Genomic DNA, 17,127 nt, shown 5'->3' on the forward strand with positions numbered 1-17,127 from the left:
GTTATTTGGTCATGGCCTGCTGATTTGCCCAGTTTTATTTTATTTATTGCTGCTAACAGTTCATTTGCATGAATTTCTTCACTCTGATCTTCTATTTTGCTTGTGTGTCTTGCTCTTAGGGTTCTATTTTTTCCGTGTCCTGCATCTTCCAATAATTCTTGAAAGTACTGTTTCCATCTTTCCATGATGTCTTCGGAATTTGTGAGTAACTTTCCATCCTTATTTTTGATAAACTTTATGGGGCATTCTTTCTCTGACCTCAATCTTCTTAAAACATTATAGAAGAGCGTTTGGTTTCCTTTAAAATTTTGTTCTAAAGTATGTCCGAAGTCTTCCCAGCATTTTCTTTTCTCTGCTTTCACTAAGGTTTTAACTTTATTTCTTTGGTTGTTGTATAGTTCTCTATCAACCTGCAGCTTTGATGTTATATATCTCTTCCATAATTGCTTTTTATTTTTAATTTCTTCTTTTAGTTATTCAGTCCACCAGGGTGTTTTATGTTTCTTCTGCTTATTATTTAATGTTACACCACAAACTTCTTTGCTTGTTTCTAGAAGAAGTGTTTTGAACCTGTACCATAGGTTTTCTACATCTTGGTCTTCATATATCTCTTTTTCTACTTCTTTTATCTTCTCTTCTATTTTACTTTTATACTCAATGGCTGTTTCTTCTTTCTTTAGTTTGTAGTTCTTTATCTTAACATTTATTTCCTTGCTACTTTTTCTACATTTTTCTACTTTTTCTACATTTTTATTTTATGGATTGTTTCCAATACTAATAAGTAGTGGTCACTGCCTATTTCAGGACCTCCGTAGACTCTTGCATTTTTTGTATACTTCCAGTACGATCTGCTTATGATGGCGTAGTCGATTATAGATTTTTCGTTTCTATTGGGCTCTTCCCTGGTAAACTTATGGATTTCTTTATGCTTGAACATAGTATTCGCTATTACTAAATTATTTGTAAGGCAAAGATTTATTATTCTTTCTCCATTATTATTCCGGGTTATTTCTCCTTGTGATCCCAACACTTGTTTCGTTTCTTCATCTACTTGATTCCCTACCCGGCCATTAAGGTCTCCTAGTAGTATGATATGCCCTTGAACTTCTTCAATTGTTTTTTTGTAGGAGTTCGAAAAATTCATCTTTAATTTCTTTATTGGCATTATCGTTTGGGCCATATGCAACAATTACAGTGAATACTTGGTTGTGTGATTTAAAATCTATAGTGATTGTCAACAACCTTCCGTTTATTAGTTGCCATTTAGTAACATATTATTTGAGATCTGGTTTAATTATGCAAGCTACCCCTTGTTTTCCCCATTCTCTTGGGCCTGAATAGAAAAGTATATACCCATCTTTCATTTTCTGGCAACCTTGACCTTTCTTTTTTGTTTCTGTGACTGCTAGCAAATCCAATCTTGATTTTTTAAATTCATCTATTAATTCGTTTTCTTTTCCATGTAGACTTTTAATGTTCCATATCACATGTACCTTTTTCCTCGCTTTGTCGTTAACCATTTAAGCAGTTCGGCTATCTCTTTGTTATTTCTTTTAATGAGTGAAATTTTAAGGTGTGCAGGGGATTAGCCTTCAGCACCCGAGTCTGGTGGTGGGGCTGCTACCTTCGAGGCTCCCAGACCGGCCTATGAGGGAAGTGCTATCCTGTTGGTCCGCGGGAGGTATTTTATTTCCCTCCTACCCTTCATAGTAACCTATGAAGAGTATTCCCCGATCCGCCACCAGAGGAGGCGCCCGATGGGGGTTACAGGTGTCCCCACACGGGCACAATGAACAGTAAATGCAGAAATTTAGCGATGAACAAATACGTTGTACGAGGGTGGTCTTGGAAAGTTCTCGGCCTAACAATAAAAAAACGAAGTTTTAGTTTCATTTTTCAACATAATCTCCCTTAAGACTAATACATTTATTCCAGCGATGCTCCAGCGCCATTATCCCGTCCCTGTAGTGGTTCTCGGTAAGATCTGCAAAATAACCCACTACAGCTACAATCACGCTTGATTCGAAGAAAAACGCGGACCAGAGAGGAAGAGTTTTAGTTTTGGGAAGAGATAGAAGTCAGATGGAGCCAAATCTGGTGAATAGGGTGGATGTTCCAACAATTCATAGTGCAGATCCCTTAATTTTTCCATTACCAAAACACCTTTGTGGGCAGGTGCTTTGTCCTGATGAAAGATGATTTTTTTTCTTTTGCAAACCGGTCTTTTCTTACGAATTTTTTCGTCTAGTCTGGTTAAAAGATCGGAATAACATTCCCCGGTTATTGTTTTACCCTTTTCAAGATAATAAACAAAATGTCTTTAGCATCCCAAAACACCGATGCCATGACCTCTCCTGCTCATGGAACCGACTTTGTCTTCTGAACAACCGGATTCTGTCCACTGTTTGGATTCTGGAGTGTAATGGTGAATCCAAGTCTCATCCATAGTAAAAAATCGACGCACAAAATCAGTTTTATTCTTGTTAAAAATTGTAAAAATTTTAGATACCCCTTGCAAAAATTTGTTAAAAATTTTCCAAACACTGTTCAGAGATTTTCATGCGAGTGCGTTTTTGTTCTACTGTGAGCAAGCACGGCACCCATCTTGCGCAAAGCTTTTTCATTTGCAATTCTTCATGCAAAATATATATCCTACACGTCCCTTTGAAATGCCTATAATCTCAGCAATTTCACGTACTTTGACTCGCCGGTCATCCAATAACATATAGTGCACTTGATCAGTGATTTCTGGTGTTGTTACACTTTTTGGACGTCCTTCACGTGGATCATCTTCAAGGCTGGTACCGCCACGTTTAAACTCGGCAGCCCATTTCTTAACTGTCGAAAACGGAGGAGAAGAGTGCTCATAAACTTTTATGAACTTCGAATGAATTTCTTTTGGCGTTAAACCTTCTTTTACAAAGACGTTTATAACCGCACGATACTCAATTTTATCCATTTCAAAGGCTACAGACAACACGTTTGCTTCAGACAGCTGTATAAAACAAACTACTTGATAGAATGACTTGCAATTTCACATTGATGCTAATAATAGATGTATCAACTTAGAAATTTGCCGATAGTATTGGCATCTGTGGTCGAGAACTCTTCAGACCACCCTCGTATATTGCTGAATAAGATCTGCAATAACCACAACACAATATGCCAAACTATTTGAAAAACGATGTTGTTCCCTTCGCCCTGTATTCTTAATTTTTTTTAGAAGTATTAGGGAAAACATAATTGACTGACTAAGGTTGCAAGGATTTCGAAATGTATTGATATCAAAACATTTATTAGTATTAATGACAAACATTCAAAGCGTGGACTTGAGATCTGATTGTTTCGGACATACTCGGTCATTTGTGGCTCTACGGAGATTTGAGAACGATAAATATTTGTATTTGCAACCGGAAAAAAAAAAAAAGAATAAAAACAACCAAATATTGTTTGTGCATGTACTATTGTAACACAGATGCGAACATTGTTGTCATGGTTATAAGTCATTTATTTTCTATTGTGTGTATGCACGGTATTCTTTATATGTACGTACAGTATTTTTTTTTTTTTTAACAGTTTTTCCTGTCACGATGCTTCCTTGCGATTAATAGGATCAAAATATTTCATCAGCAGTTGAAATAATACTGTTTTTGTATAGCAGTACTATTTTTTTTTTTTTTTTTTGTAAAATCGCACGATTCCATTACCAAACGCAATCCCAAAACTTTCCAACGAAGACTTGAAGGGGTCCCTAACAACAACAAAAAAGTGTGTCGAGGTTGCAAAGGAGTCACTGAAAGTGTAGTGCCTGAGTGTCCTGGGTGGGGACAAACTAGTAATGAGAAGTTTTCGATTAGGTAAACTTTCAGTTCGTTTGAAAGGATTCTGTTTATGTGAAATCAAGGCGAAAATTTACAAATTAGTTCCAACTAACTGCTTAAGTGTGTTGGAGCATAAAAATCTCAACATTTCCTGTTTGCCTTTCCAAGTTTCACGTACAAGATGCTGCTTTTTCCTTCAACTAACGATTTCGTAGAAATCAATTGTTTGGTTAATATGCTGTTCTTGAAAATAAAAATCCTTGAAGTGTTTTTTTAAAAACATCGCTTGAAGGGAAATGGAATGATTAAAATAATTGGCAGTAATTATACCTGAAATATTGCCAGGATAACTGGAATTTGGAGACTGATTTACCTTGATTAATTGTATTTTAGGTAAGCAATAACACCTCACACAATGATCCTGGAATGATTTCCATATAACTGGCAGATAATTGTGATTAATATCGAACACAGTGATTTTCACAAAGTTACGTGACAAGCTATGAGCATCAACAGTCAATGAAGCGATTCTTAAAAGACAACATGGCCTTTAAGAATCGCCGTCTCTAGCCTTTCCTGGCATAAACATATTAGCATCAGTTGCCTTATCCTCTAAGAATCGTGTTGTCTTTCTTCCGCCTATGACATTACTACTACTAGCTATTAACTCTATGCATAGATTTCAAATCATCCTAATCTTAGAATACTTGGCGCATCAGAAATCTTCCAAAAAAAAAGTTTTTGATCTGTTTGGAACTAGGTTGGTGACCTAATCGTCGATTCTTCTCTACATTCACTTCAACTACTTCTTATAAATGATCCGTTTCCTACCATCTGTCATTTCTGTAGGTTCTTCCATGGTTGTTACTTCACTGAAGTGTCATCCATTATTCCACTAAGCCTGTTATAAAAATGTGCACTGGCACTTCACTGTCCAAATGTAAATTCACATTTTTGCGTCGTGTGGGTGGTGGGCACTAAATATTGATGATTTCAAATAGATTGATCTATTATATTTCACCAAAATTTTTCCGTCCCATGTTAAATGGATAGACGGAACCGATAAAGTCGAAACCTACTGTTGCCAAACGGGTCTGTAATATATCTGTCCACCTAAGCACACTCATTTCACTTGTTCTGTTTGCAGTGATCCTGCTTTTACCGAGTATATATTTTAATTGGTCGGAAAGACATGTTATGTACCCGTGTCCACCTATCCATGTACTTTTATTTTTATCCTTTTCATTTATTTTGTTTTTAGAAATAAAAAAGCTATCAATGGCCTTTGGTCATTGTCCCCAAGGAATATTAAAAACGTACCCCCCCTTTACCTTTTCTAAAAGTTGAACTTTATGTCGTGGAAAATGCCCTCTTCAGTGTTCGCACGCTTTTATTTTCAAAACTGGTTAACCAAAGAATAATTAATTGCAATGTTAACTTTGTTACATTCAGTAAATTTGATCTCAACTCATATATTAATAACATAAGGGCAGGTAAGTATAGAAGAGCTCGTTGCTATCAATCTCTACTACTACAAGAAGTTTTTTTTGCATCAGAACGCGTATTAAAAGCACGTTCTGTTATATAAATATTTCATAAATACATAACTTCCTTTTAAATATAAATTTAAAAAAAAAAATTATTTTTCCTTGTTTTTAGCTTGCGACTGTCATCCGGTTGGATCATCAGGAAGGACTTGCAACCAAACTAGTGGTCAGTGTCCTTGCAAAGATGGAGTCACAGGCGTTACTTGTAATAGATGTGCCAAAGGATTCCAGCAAAGTCGTTCCCCCATCGCTCCTTGCGTCAGTAAGTTTGAATTAATGTCACTGCTACTTTCATAAATGAATTACACGTGGGTCGTATATGCCCCAAAGAATTAATATTCAAAAATATTTCTATCTTGCAAAAGAACTGACCTATGCAAGCTAGAAGATATACATACGGCCAATAACTCAGTAATTCCCGGATCTACGGAATCTACTTGCATATTTATATTAAATTATGTCAAAATGATTTGTCAGTTATCAAATGTTTACCATAACACACTGGTTTTGTTGCTGATAAACATTTAGAACACATTAATGTCCAACCGAGCCATATATAATCGTACACAATAAAATTAACAGCGCCCATGTAACTCAGTTGGTTTTGAGAAAGCCCTTCGGTTATCCGAGTAACCACCTCATCCTACATTATGGTCCTGAATTCAATCCTGAATTCAACCTGCAGATCAAATTAATTCAAATCAAATGACCAACAGAATGCATGATTTTATTACATTGTACACTGGAATCCTAAGAAAATGTCTCTTGCTTGTCGTTTAACTTTTTTTTGAATGCTGCAAGCTTTGTTAATCGGTTTTCAATTTTCTATTTTCAGAAGCTCCAAGGACTGACATTCCCAGGCACTCAAAGAAAAACGGTAAGAAGCTTTTTTTTTTTTTTTTTTTTTAAATTTAAGAACTTTTAATGTTTCATCTACATACAATTATAAGGAACGTGCAATCTTTTAAGATTAATTTTTAAAACAATTGTCAAAATTTGTAATTATTTAATCGTACGTTGCATTTCTGTGGGTAACATCGTCGTATCCCTTCAAACGTTCAATTTGCTCCCTTAGGCTATCAATTCCTTTTAAGCTCAGTCTGTTGAAGAGAGGCATTAGTAGTGAGGAAATTGAGATCAAAGGATAAGGAAACATTTCATTAATTCTCTATAAACCAGAGGGAGAAGGAAAACAACAAATGAATACAACTTGCTAAAATATTACATTTTTAAAAATATTTTCTGGCTGAATTCTCTTATTAAAAATCGGCATGCCAAGTGCTGAGAAACTATAGTTCGCCCACCGATTTGAGGTCCCTCGAAACTACTGAATCAGTCTGTCTTCTGGGATGTAATAATAAACAAACTGAGTTTGTTTATTATTACATCCCAATAATAATAAACAAACTAAGTTTGTTTATTATTACAGGTCGGAAAATTTAGTTTTTCTTTTACGAACATTGTTGTTTTTAAAGTGTAACTATTTTGCTTGTATAACAGTTGGAAAAATGTACGTAGAGTGTTAATACGTGCAAATACTGCGTTCTACATAAAACAATGTCACTTCGCTCCATGATAAGTTTCCTTTTATTCTGGGACTTTTTAAAACAAAATCCGATTTCATGAAGTATTTTCCTTAAAGTTTCTCTTTTCCAAGGAAAATTAATTTTTTCTTTAAGCACAGGAATCAAGTTCAGAATAGTTGGCACTCTTTTCTCGAATACGTAAAATTCGTGAATAGTTCTTATAATGTCTACATCAAAATCATTCAAAGCTACGGTTTCGATGGTTTTCTTTACTCTGTGGTTTTTTTTTTTTTTTTTTTTTTAGGAGATTTCAATTTTGGCTTACCTTCACCTTTTGATTCCCTACGAATTCTTTTAACAGTCGACCCCGATACGCCCGCAATTGCACTTGCACGTTTTATGACTTGAGAAAGGGGAACAAGAAGACGGCCTTCTGACGATTCGTTTTCGCTGAATGTCAGCACATTATTCAATACTCTTTAGTAAGAGCTACTGAAACGTTTAACAACAGAACTTGTTGACTGTACTGGATCCATCATACAAATTAATAATAAAAAAATAATGCAAAAAGAGAACAACAAAAATCAAGCTAGTACTAGTACAGCGACAGACAAGAAAGCACGTGATTTCGCATGTTGGCGACCAATTCGTACATCCTTCATTTCTTTCTCCCCTTCAGCATGAATCGACTATTCTTGGCACAAAGCCAAGAAGGGATCTAGAAATGGTGGGCGAACTATAGAAGGTTTGCAGCAATTTTTAATAATCAGTCACATTGTTGTTGTTATTATTATTGTTATAGTACTGCTTGCATTTCACTGGAAACTTCTATTTACCGCGATGAAAACATTGCTGAAAATATTACACATGAAAATGCAAATTCAGAGTGTTACTTGGCAATGTTTTCATTGTCATTGCCAAGTAACCACTTTTTATACTGCCAACTTTCTTGCTTTATTTTTTATATTTTTTTTTAAATATGGTTTAGCACTTCACATTTTGCAGGCTGTTTCCTGTTGAATGTCCTTGTTGATTAAAAGTGATGGGATTGATAATATTTAGCTTCGAAGTTACAACACGTCGGTTTTGGACGTAATAATTCTTGTAATAGGAGTAGTCAGTGACTTCCTGCTGCAAGTAAAAAAGGCATAAAATTCTCTTTATTACTTAAACAAAAACAAAGAAGAAAGGTTAAAGTTAACTTATAAACGGGGACCCATTTTTGCAATTAAGTAATGTAATGGAGGTAATTAAAACACGAAGAAAGTTTTTCATTTCTACCAATTCACGATCATGTTCTACAAGAATAGTTCACATAAAAACTTAGATTAATAGATGGATGGCTAAGTCGTATTCAGTTATACATTAAATCGGACTTTAATTCCTGCAATAAAAACTTAAACCCCGTATTTTCAATTGCCAGTCTGATCACATTGTGACAGTGTGACTCGGTTTAGGAAGAGAATGATTTTCATCATCCGGTGTGAAACTGCCATCTTGCTTATTGGAGGTTTGAAGTGGCTTACAAAAGTTCCATGTTTGGTCCCTAGAGCAGGGACTACTTAACCTCTATTTCACTCACTGCACGATACTTTTACAGAAGTTTCTGGTGATTCTCATATTAAAAAGAAAGTTAAAGGAATGAAGTTATTTAAGGCAGTCTTAGATTGCTTAAATATACAATGACAGCCCCTAGCATGAAAGGAAAGATTGAAAGAAATAATTATTATATGCAACTATAAGCATTGGTGACCACAAATTGAAGTTGCATTGCAAGTCGCCTTAATATAATTTTTTTTTTATTCTTTAAGTTAAAATCAAGAAATATTAAGGAACACAGAAATATAAATTACAATAAAAATGGATTATGTTTAGGAAAATCAGGTTTAAACGAATCCTTAATATAATACTTTCATAAACAAACAAAAAAAAAGTGCAAAAGATGGGTTCGTTCTGTTTATTATGTTGGTAAATAATCCTTGCAACAATCTGCTATTTAACACTACTCAGTAAGGTAGACACTTTTCTTTTGTACTTAAAAACACACTCATGGCGAAGTAATTCAGGGGATAAATAAAGTAATTTGTTTCCTTCAATTCCTTGAAAAGAAGTCAACGGACACCATAGCGTCCGTTGATTTCGAACCCCACATTACCCGAACGAACATGCAGCGTCATCTTCAGGGGTACAAACAGCGTGTGTACTTTGGGATGTGGATTCCTGGAAAGCTGTGTTATGGATCAGATTCCCTCTGCCAAGCAGATGGACGGGTGTGGTTATTAAGGTAGATGTGGGACCTCCTTTCGCTGCAATGACTGCAGCAATCCTACGGGGCATACTTTCCACAAACGTACGATAGCAATCAATGGGAATTTTGGGTCATTCTTCCTGTAGACATGTAAAGAGGTCTTGGACTGTTGTGGGGCGGACATCCCTTGATCTCACTCGACGCTCAAGTTCATCCCACTGTTCAATAGGGTTGAGATCGGGGTTCTGTGGAGGCCCGTCAAGTGTGGTGACGTTCATCTCTACGCAGTTATAGCAGCTGCAGCCTTATGACACGGTGCATTGTCTTGCTGAAAGAGACAAAAGTCAGTTCCGTACATATGCGACAAAGCAGGAAACACTGCATTGTCCAAAATTTTCAGATATCTCTCTAAGTTCAATGTTCGTAGCATCGCAGAGGTCCGAGGCCAAACCAGGAAAAACAGAACCACACCATCAACACCGCCACCTCCGAATTTCATAATAAGGATTACGCACTCAGGTAAGAGAGACATTCATCAAGCACCGGCCACACCTGTCCATGTGATCGGTAAGGGGTGTAGCGCGATTCGTGAACAGATAGGTTTGCAATCCTATCACAACGTTCCATGTAAACTCCCTCAGTTCCCTTCTCGCAGCCATTTCATCCGGACACACTTGCACTGCCTTGGGAGCATCCTATTCCTCCAATTTATACTGGCTACCAACACGTGACCCGTGACGTAGCTCGATGAACCTTGCCCATGGGTGTGCCCGTTGACTTCCTTCCAAGAAGTGTATGTAACGTAAGAATAGTGAAATTAGTTAGAATTACTCAGTGTAAGCCACGAGACGAGTGTGTTGTCTGTTACCTGCACATTATTCTCCTTACTGCTTACTTATTTTTGAAGAATAAAAATTTCTTATGGATAAGTGGACTCTTTCCCCCAGCACCCTGAGTAACTTACATGTAGTTAAAGAAGTTGTTATCAATTTAACAAGCTTCGAGTCATAGACAGGATTAAGCACTGCCGTACTTCTTTTAGATAAAAGTTAGCTAAGAAAAAATAAATGTATAATCCTAAATGTGAAATAAAGACTGAACATTATAATTCATTAGTATTGCACAATTATGGGCTGTGATCGCAATTGCAATATGATCCTTAGGAATTTTATTTGAGTTACTTAAAAAAAAAATTTTTTTTTTAACTCTTGCTTTTATAGGAAAGGAATAATTGTCTGTCTCTTACAACCCTTTTCCTATTCAGTCTGTAGCTTAATGCATACTAATACATTCGTTTTGTTTCTTTATCATCACGAGATTACTCAAGTTCTTGTTTCGATAAAAACGCAAGGAAGAACAGAATGGTGCAACGTTTTTAAAACTGAACAGCGTAAGTGACTTAACTTCAATTTTTGGGGCTCCCCCAGCAAACTTTCGATGGACTCATTGAGAATGTTTGGTGTACCCCCCCCCCCCTCGCTATGTCGCGTTTGAGTTCTCGAATCTCCACCTCGAAATTTGAGAGGCGGCGATATGTTAGCTACTTCTCTTTTGCTAGAATTCCTTGAAACCACTACGGTCATATCTGAAATATGCCACCTAAAATAGAATCAAAATCAACGTGCAAATCTTGATACTTTCTAATAATAAGAAAATTATTCCATCAATTAACTTTATGGGAAACTTCTAAATTTGTTCACTAAGCCTTTTTTCTTTTCAAATCGACGCATAATAAACAAACCGAAAATAGACTCAACTCTATTTATCAATAGAACTGACAGTCTCTTACACGCGTGACCAATTAAAAAAACAAAATGAAAACAACATTGGTGGACACAAGTCAGTAGTACAACCATTCGTGTCATTGACCTTCTATGAAATGTTTGTTTGTTCATTGCCGAAGTAGGCATGCCGCTCGTATCCACATTTCATCTTCATTGCTATGGAAGTCCGTAGTGTGGTTCCCACTTTCTTCTGTTTGCTCAAAGATCATTTCGCAGCATTCTGTTACTTCCTAGGAAAGCAAACACTCTCAAAGTAAGGAAGTTTTATATTAATGTGGCCTAGTTTCTTGAACGAGAGAATAAATTCTTATTCTGTTAACTCTTAGGTCCATTGTTCTCCAAAAAATGCGTCAACAATCGGAAGGAATGTCACAGAAGAACGGTTCAAGACAGTGTTGTTAGCTTTGTAATACGATGGAGTTTGTGTTTTAAGGTACAAACGAGAATAGCATGAAATAAGACGTTAAGTAAGATAGTAAGTTTCGATCAATGGCCTTATCAAAATATTATCCCAAGACAACCTTATTGTATATTATTAAGCTGTAGACAGGGATCTGTTACACTTTTTGGTTGTAAAACAATCATTCATTACTTGGAACTAATGTGATTTGCTGAAACGATAGGTACAACCATTTAGAAATCTGATGGAACTGCATGAATTTCTCATGGCCTTTGGGGGAAGGGGGGTATCTGCAGAGTGTTTTCGGAACCAATAGAATCAATTCCGGGGTTCATAAAATCGAGGCTGTTCTGAAATGTCGTTACGTAATATTTCTAATAAATTGGACCCTCGCTGTAGAAATTTATTGAAGATCTGGAGTGGTCTAATAAATATCTTTTGGTTTTTCAGAGTTAATTACTTTTCCCCTCTTCACTTTCGATGCAGTGTTATTAATGATACACGGAGCTCGACAACGTATGCAAAATTCTCTACTCATCTTAGTTCTCCACCTCATTTTTTAATGACTACCTAATGAATCTCTCACTAAAAATGAATCGAAGTGTTGTATCTTAGTTTGGAAAACATTTTCTTTGTGTGAGAACCACTTCAAGAAGTCAAAATGACAGACGGAAACAAACGAGCATTTTTTTTGTTTTTATCTTTAAGAAATAAATTTCAGCTTTCCGTACATAAAAAAATAGAGAAATCTAAGGGAATACGCATTTACAGATGTATCGACTATTACCCTTCAGATGAATATCAAATGAACTCTTCAACATCTTTGAGAGCCTCTGCAGCTCAGTCAATCCGTGTTGCCCTTTGGTTGGAAGTGAGTTAACCAGTCTCGTGGAGAGGAAGGACGGTTTACCTCTCTGAAACTGGGTTTTCATCCCTCAAACTGGGCAGAACGCATGCAACTAATAGACATAATACACTACATTACACTGGCCTCATTAGCATTAGTTATTTTTGGTTATAATACCAAACAGCAACTTCAGTATTTTGATATTATGTTTCACCAGGGATAAAAAATGTAAAGCTTTTTTTTTCTTAATTATTATAATGACACTACTTACGTACATCCATAAGGAAGTTTGTATGCAGATTTATTTTTAATGATGTGTTAATTTTCATTTCGGCACCGAGTTCGAACCAAACCAGAATCGCATCAGTAAACGCTAAGAAAGATCCATTAAGCTCTGTTAAAAGACGAATCGAATCAGCTGGTGCTACTGACTTCATGCCTAATTGTTATGATAAATGTCGTCTGCGGTTTAGTTATTTGTAGTGTTTAACCGGGTTAATTTGTTCCAGTTATGGTGGATATATTTTAATTAAAAAAAAAAGTCATAACGTAAAGAGTTTAAATAGGTCCTCTTTCATTGCAGACAAGTGCTCCAAATGTCAAGTGACCAAAAGAAGGGTGAATTTGAAGAAATTTTGCAAGAAAGATTACGGTAAGGTTGATTACGTTTTCTTTCTTCTCTGTATACATAAGTTATTTTTACAACTAATTATTAATCGTCAATATTTTAATTAAAAAAACTTTAATATAGAGTGTTTTTGTTAGTTAATAAGAATCAAATTCCACTCAGAAAGGCTTGAGTAGTACCTACGTCAGTAGACCATGCAAAAAAGAAAGCCTAAACGACATTCTAATGATGGGAATTTTTTAATGTTATTCTTCCTTTCCACTCATTAATAAATATTTTTCTAAACTTTCCTCAAATTTGTCTATTCCTGATGACGTAGACAAACGTCATCAGGAATTTATTCCTGCTGTTGGCAGTTTACTTTTTTTTCAAATCGACTTTGTTCCTAGACATAAAAACATGACCTTACACTTTTGCTTTCCACTTTTTTTTAAGTCCGTATTATTAAGTTTATTTATAAAGAATTTGTTTGTGGACCGCAATTACAGCCCACAAGCTTTTCAACATAAATCATGCCCTCATTTCAACTACCGTCTTGTCATTTTCTTTTGTATGTTCTCTACCAGTGACCTTCGTCATAATTGATTATCCATATTTGTAGTAATATGCCAAGTGAGGTTGAATCAATTTTTTTTTTTCCCTTCGTAACAATTTTGTATGTAAAGTTTTTTTTTTTTAATACCATTTCAAAGTTTCAATCTTTACGACATTCATTAAAAAAAAAAAATGGTAGGTCAACATTTGATTGTAGTCAGGTGATTATGATTTCATTACTTTTAACAATGTGTGAATGTCCTTGGACCAAAAATACTTGAAATTTTTAAAAATATTTATTTTACTTGCAGCAATCCAAGGTGAAGTGGTGTCGCGAGAGAATCTAGGCGACTGGGTACGCTTCACAGTGCATATTCGACAAGTGTTTAAAACTGGTTTTGTAAAACTTCGAACTGGACCGCAGCCCCTGTGGCTACCTCTAGAAGATGCTCAGTGTAATTGCCCAAGATTACGTATAAGGCATTCCTACCTCATATTAGGTAAGAATACCTTGCGTATGCTATGAGTAAAAGAATGCATATGAAATATACTGATTTTTATTGGATTAAAATGTTAATCAACGAGTATTTAATATTGTAAATCTATTTCGACAAAGGCTGAAGCTACCTTGCATACAGTGAAGGGGATTTGATATCATCCCCCAAACTCTTTCAATAGATTAATGATTTACTACTTAACACGATATATTATTGTCTGAAACAGTGCCAGGCCTAAAATCAGCAAATATAAACATTTGAAAGAGGATTCCAAAAATATATTTCATTGTTGCATCATTTATATTTGTTGAATTTCTTTGAACAATGCAATGATTTGAACCTTTTTTTTTAAAAAAAATTATTCTTATCCATATTTTCAGGAAACGAGATTGAGAGCAGCAAGTTTTCCGGACTGACGGTAGACAATGGAAGTACCGTCATCGAATGGAAAGATGATTGGGCTTGGCGCATGCGTCGATTCCAAAGAAGGCAACGAAGTGGCCAATGTAAAAATTAATGGGCAGAGAAGCAAAAGCCATTATTGCCACACTCAGGTCTGTCTAGTGATCAACAATGGACATATGTCCGCGTGCCAATGACGTCACATGCAGCATGAACTGCAAAAGGAAAAGAGACTTGTAACATAACAGCAACTGACCAAGAGAACCATAGTTAGTTAACGAAATAAGAATTTATTGAATTGTCTATTAGTTGTAAATAGTTTTTTTTTTCCTCGAACTCTTTTTTTTTTCTCAATAAATTAACTTTTTTTTTCGATATATTTTGTTTTTCAATGTCCGCATTGCTAAACAGCTTACAAATTTTACAATTGGAATGCAAATATGCTATTTTCATACTTTAAATTTCATGGCTTCAGGCGGCTAAGTGTTGAATTAAATGCTTGCATTTGCTGGCCATTCCTTTACATAGTTAATAAAAACTTCGAAATGAAAGCAATTTTGTCTTGAGTAGATTTTTTTTCATAAATGACATGCGCAGTTTCTACTAGAACTTGATCGCAAATTTCAGACTAAGTGTAACATAACGTCTTCCAAAACATTAAATATGTCAGCTGTCTTCTTATTGAAGATTCATGACAGAGAATGAAATTCGAATAAACTAAACACGTATAGAAATATAAGAATACTAAAAATATTCTGATCCTATTTCCTATTAGAATTAGAGCCTTCGTGGAAGCCTTATTATGTTCATAGCACTATGGTCATGACATGGAATGGAAAAACATGGGTAACTCAGAGACTCCTCACGGTCTGTTAAAGCAAACCTAATGACACGGTTAAAAAAAAAAAAAAAAAAAAAAAAAAAAAAAAACCTAAATTCCATCGTCAATTCTAGATTTAGTTACGATTCTAAATACCAAATTTCATCAAAGTTGGTCTAGACTGAGCAGTACCGTTCAATAAGCACAGACCAATGTAGTGTGCAGAAATGCATAAAACGCTAATAGGTGATTATTACGAAACACATCAAGGAAATTTTCTACGTAGTAATGAGATTGCAGGAAAAGGAAGTTAGCAGACTTAAAATTCCTAAGGCTGTTTATCAACTTGATGTGTCTTATATAAAAGTATTTTGTTTCTCTCGATGAGTCCTTGGACTCCCTGGAGGTGGCACGTAATAGCAATAATATTAACAATACTGCGTAGAAAATTTACGACAATAAAAAGCATTTTGAGCTATGAGAACATTATGGAAATAATGTATGTATTATACTCAAGGAAGTCTTCAAAAAGGCGATTGCTTTTTTTCTTTTCTTTTTCTTGATAGTATGTTAGATGTATGAGGACTGTATGACAGGTTTATAACTCTCCGTAAGGTGAGATTTACATAAAACAGTTCATAATCAGTCTGTTCTCTGTTGGGAAGAGTCTAAAATTTGAAGAGATTGTGGGAAGAATCCTCTCAAACACTGAAGCTGTAATTCCATAATACAACTCGCATGAGGTTTGTAAGCGGTTAAAAAAAAAAAAGTCGTGGATTCAAGCAAATATCAAACTGAAATTCTTTTTCCTTCGCGTGGTCCCAAGGAATGCCTCCTTCAAAAAATAATTTTTAATAATAAATTTATTTTTAAAATAAATTTTAAAAAATAAAGTCGCCTAGTTTTGTTCTCAAATATTTTCTCTGGAAATTAATACTTAAAAACTAATAAAGACTGGACTAATTCTGGTGCATTTGTTATACAATGTGCCATTAAAATATTCCCCCCTCCAATGTTAGAGTAATTCCACACTATTATCATTGACTTTTCATCTAAGTCCATCTAGAAGTCGACTACCTACCACACTGAGTTAGCTTTGCATTAGTTACACCCACTTAATAACGCGTTGGTCCACCTTTCTGTGCAATCACGGCTCGCAGACGTCTAGCAACAGATTCTACAAGGTGTCGAACATCCTCCATGCGTAACTCGACCCATGTCCGCTGCAACAATTCCGTCAGTTCAGGCTCATTCCATGAAGGAGGATCAGCAATTCTAGCATATCCTGCACATGTTCAATTAGGTCACAGTAACCCAGTGCTTCTTAACCTTTTTTGGATCATGCCCCACCTCAACCTCTCAAAGTTTTTTTGATGCCCCCCCCCCCTCTAGCATAATAGTCAACCAAGTTCTGAAAAAGTATAATATAAATATGTGCATGTACATTTCCTAATTGCCCCCCCCCCCCAAATATCCAAATTTCCCCCCTGTGGGGCATACACCCCACATTGAGAAACACTGCAGTAACCGGCGTTTCGGGGTGAAGGCAATGTGGTGAATTCGGTGTCGTATTCCTCCAACCACTCAGTAGTTGTACGAGTCCGATGGCAAGGTGCGTTGTCCTGCTGAAAGATGGCACTGTAGTCGGAGTAGACCTCCTGCAGGATATGGATAGAGATGGTTAGCTAACAGGTCCCTGTAGCATTCACCATTCAATGTTTGTGAGATGATAACCAACGGACCTAGGGCACGCCAGGAAAAAGCTCCCCAGACCACAACACCACCACCTCCGCCAGCCTGTTGAACCCCAACTGTGCAACCAAGGAATAGGGCTTCATGCTGTTTATGCCAAATGCGAACCAGACCACCAGCATGGTGCAGCAGCAGGAAATGGGACTCATCACTCCAGATGAACCTTCCATCTGTCGAGAGTTCACTGCCGACCTTTCTTGGCCCATGCGAGGCGTTGTTTGCGATGCCTGATCGTCATAATGGGTATCCCTTGTTGGTCTTCTGCTGTTAAACTCCAGGCGAAGCAAGGTATGGTGAATAATGCATGTGGAAATGGGCCGA

General features: G+C 36.0%; 1 protein-coding gene across 1 annotated transcript in view; it reads left to right on the plus strand.

Moving 5' to 3' along the window:
* Nucleotides 1–14,770, plus strand: part of NetA (Netrin-A) — a 120,068-nt gene extending 105,298 nt beyond the window's left edge. Inside the window, exons 3-7 of the mRNA XM_090404852.1 lie at nt 5,481–5,630; nt 6,204–6,245; nt 12,757–12,825; nt 13,647–13,835; nt 14,213–14,770. Coding sequence (XP_090260978.1) covers nt 5,481–5,630; nt 6,204–6,245; nt 12,757–12,825; nt 13,647–13,835; nt 14,213–14,349 — 587 coding nt within the window. The 3' untranslated portion in view covers nt 14,350–14,770. The remainder of the gene's footprint in view (nt 1–5,480; nt 5,631–6,203; nt 6,246–12,756; nt 12,826–13,646; nt 13,836–14,212) is intronic.
* Nucleotides 14,771–17,127: the final 2,357 nt, after the last annotated feature.

Source organism: Typopeltis vanoorti, chromosome 2, assembly GCF_054136105.1.
Source record: "Typopeltis vanoorti isolate ZY-2024b chromosome 2, IOZ_Tvanoo_1.0, whole genome shotgun sequence".
NCBI lineage: Eukaryota > Metazoa > Arthropoda > Arachnida > Uropygi > Thelyphonidae > Typopeltis > Typopeltis vanoorti.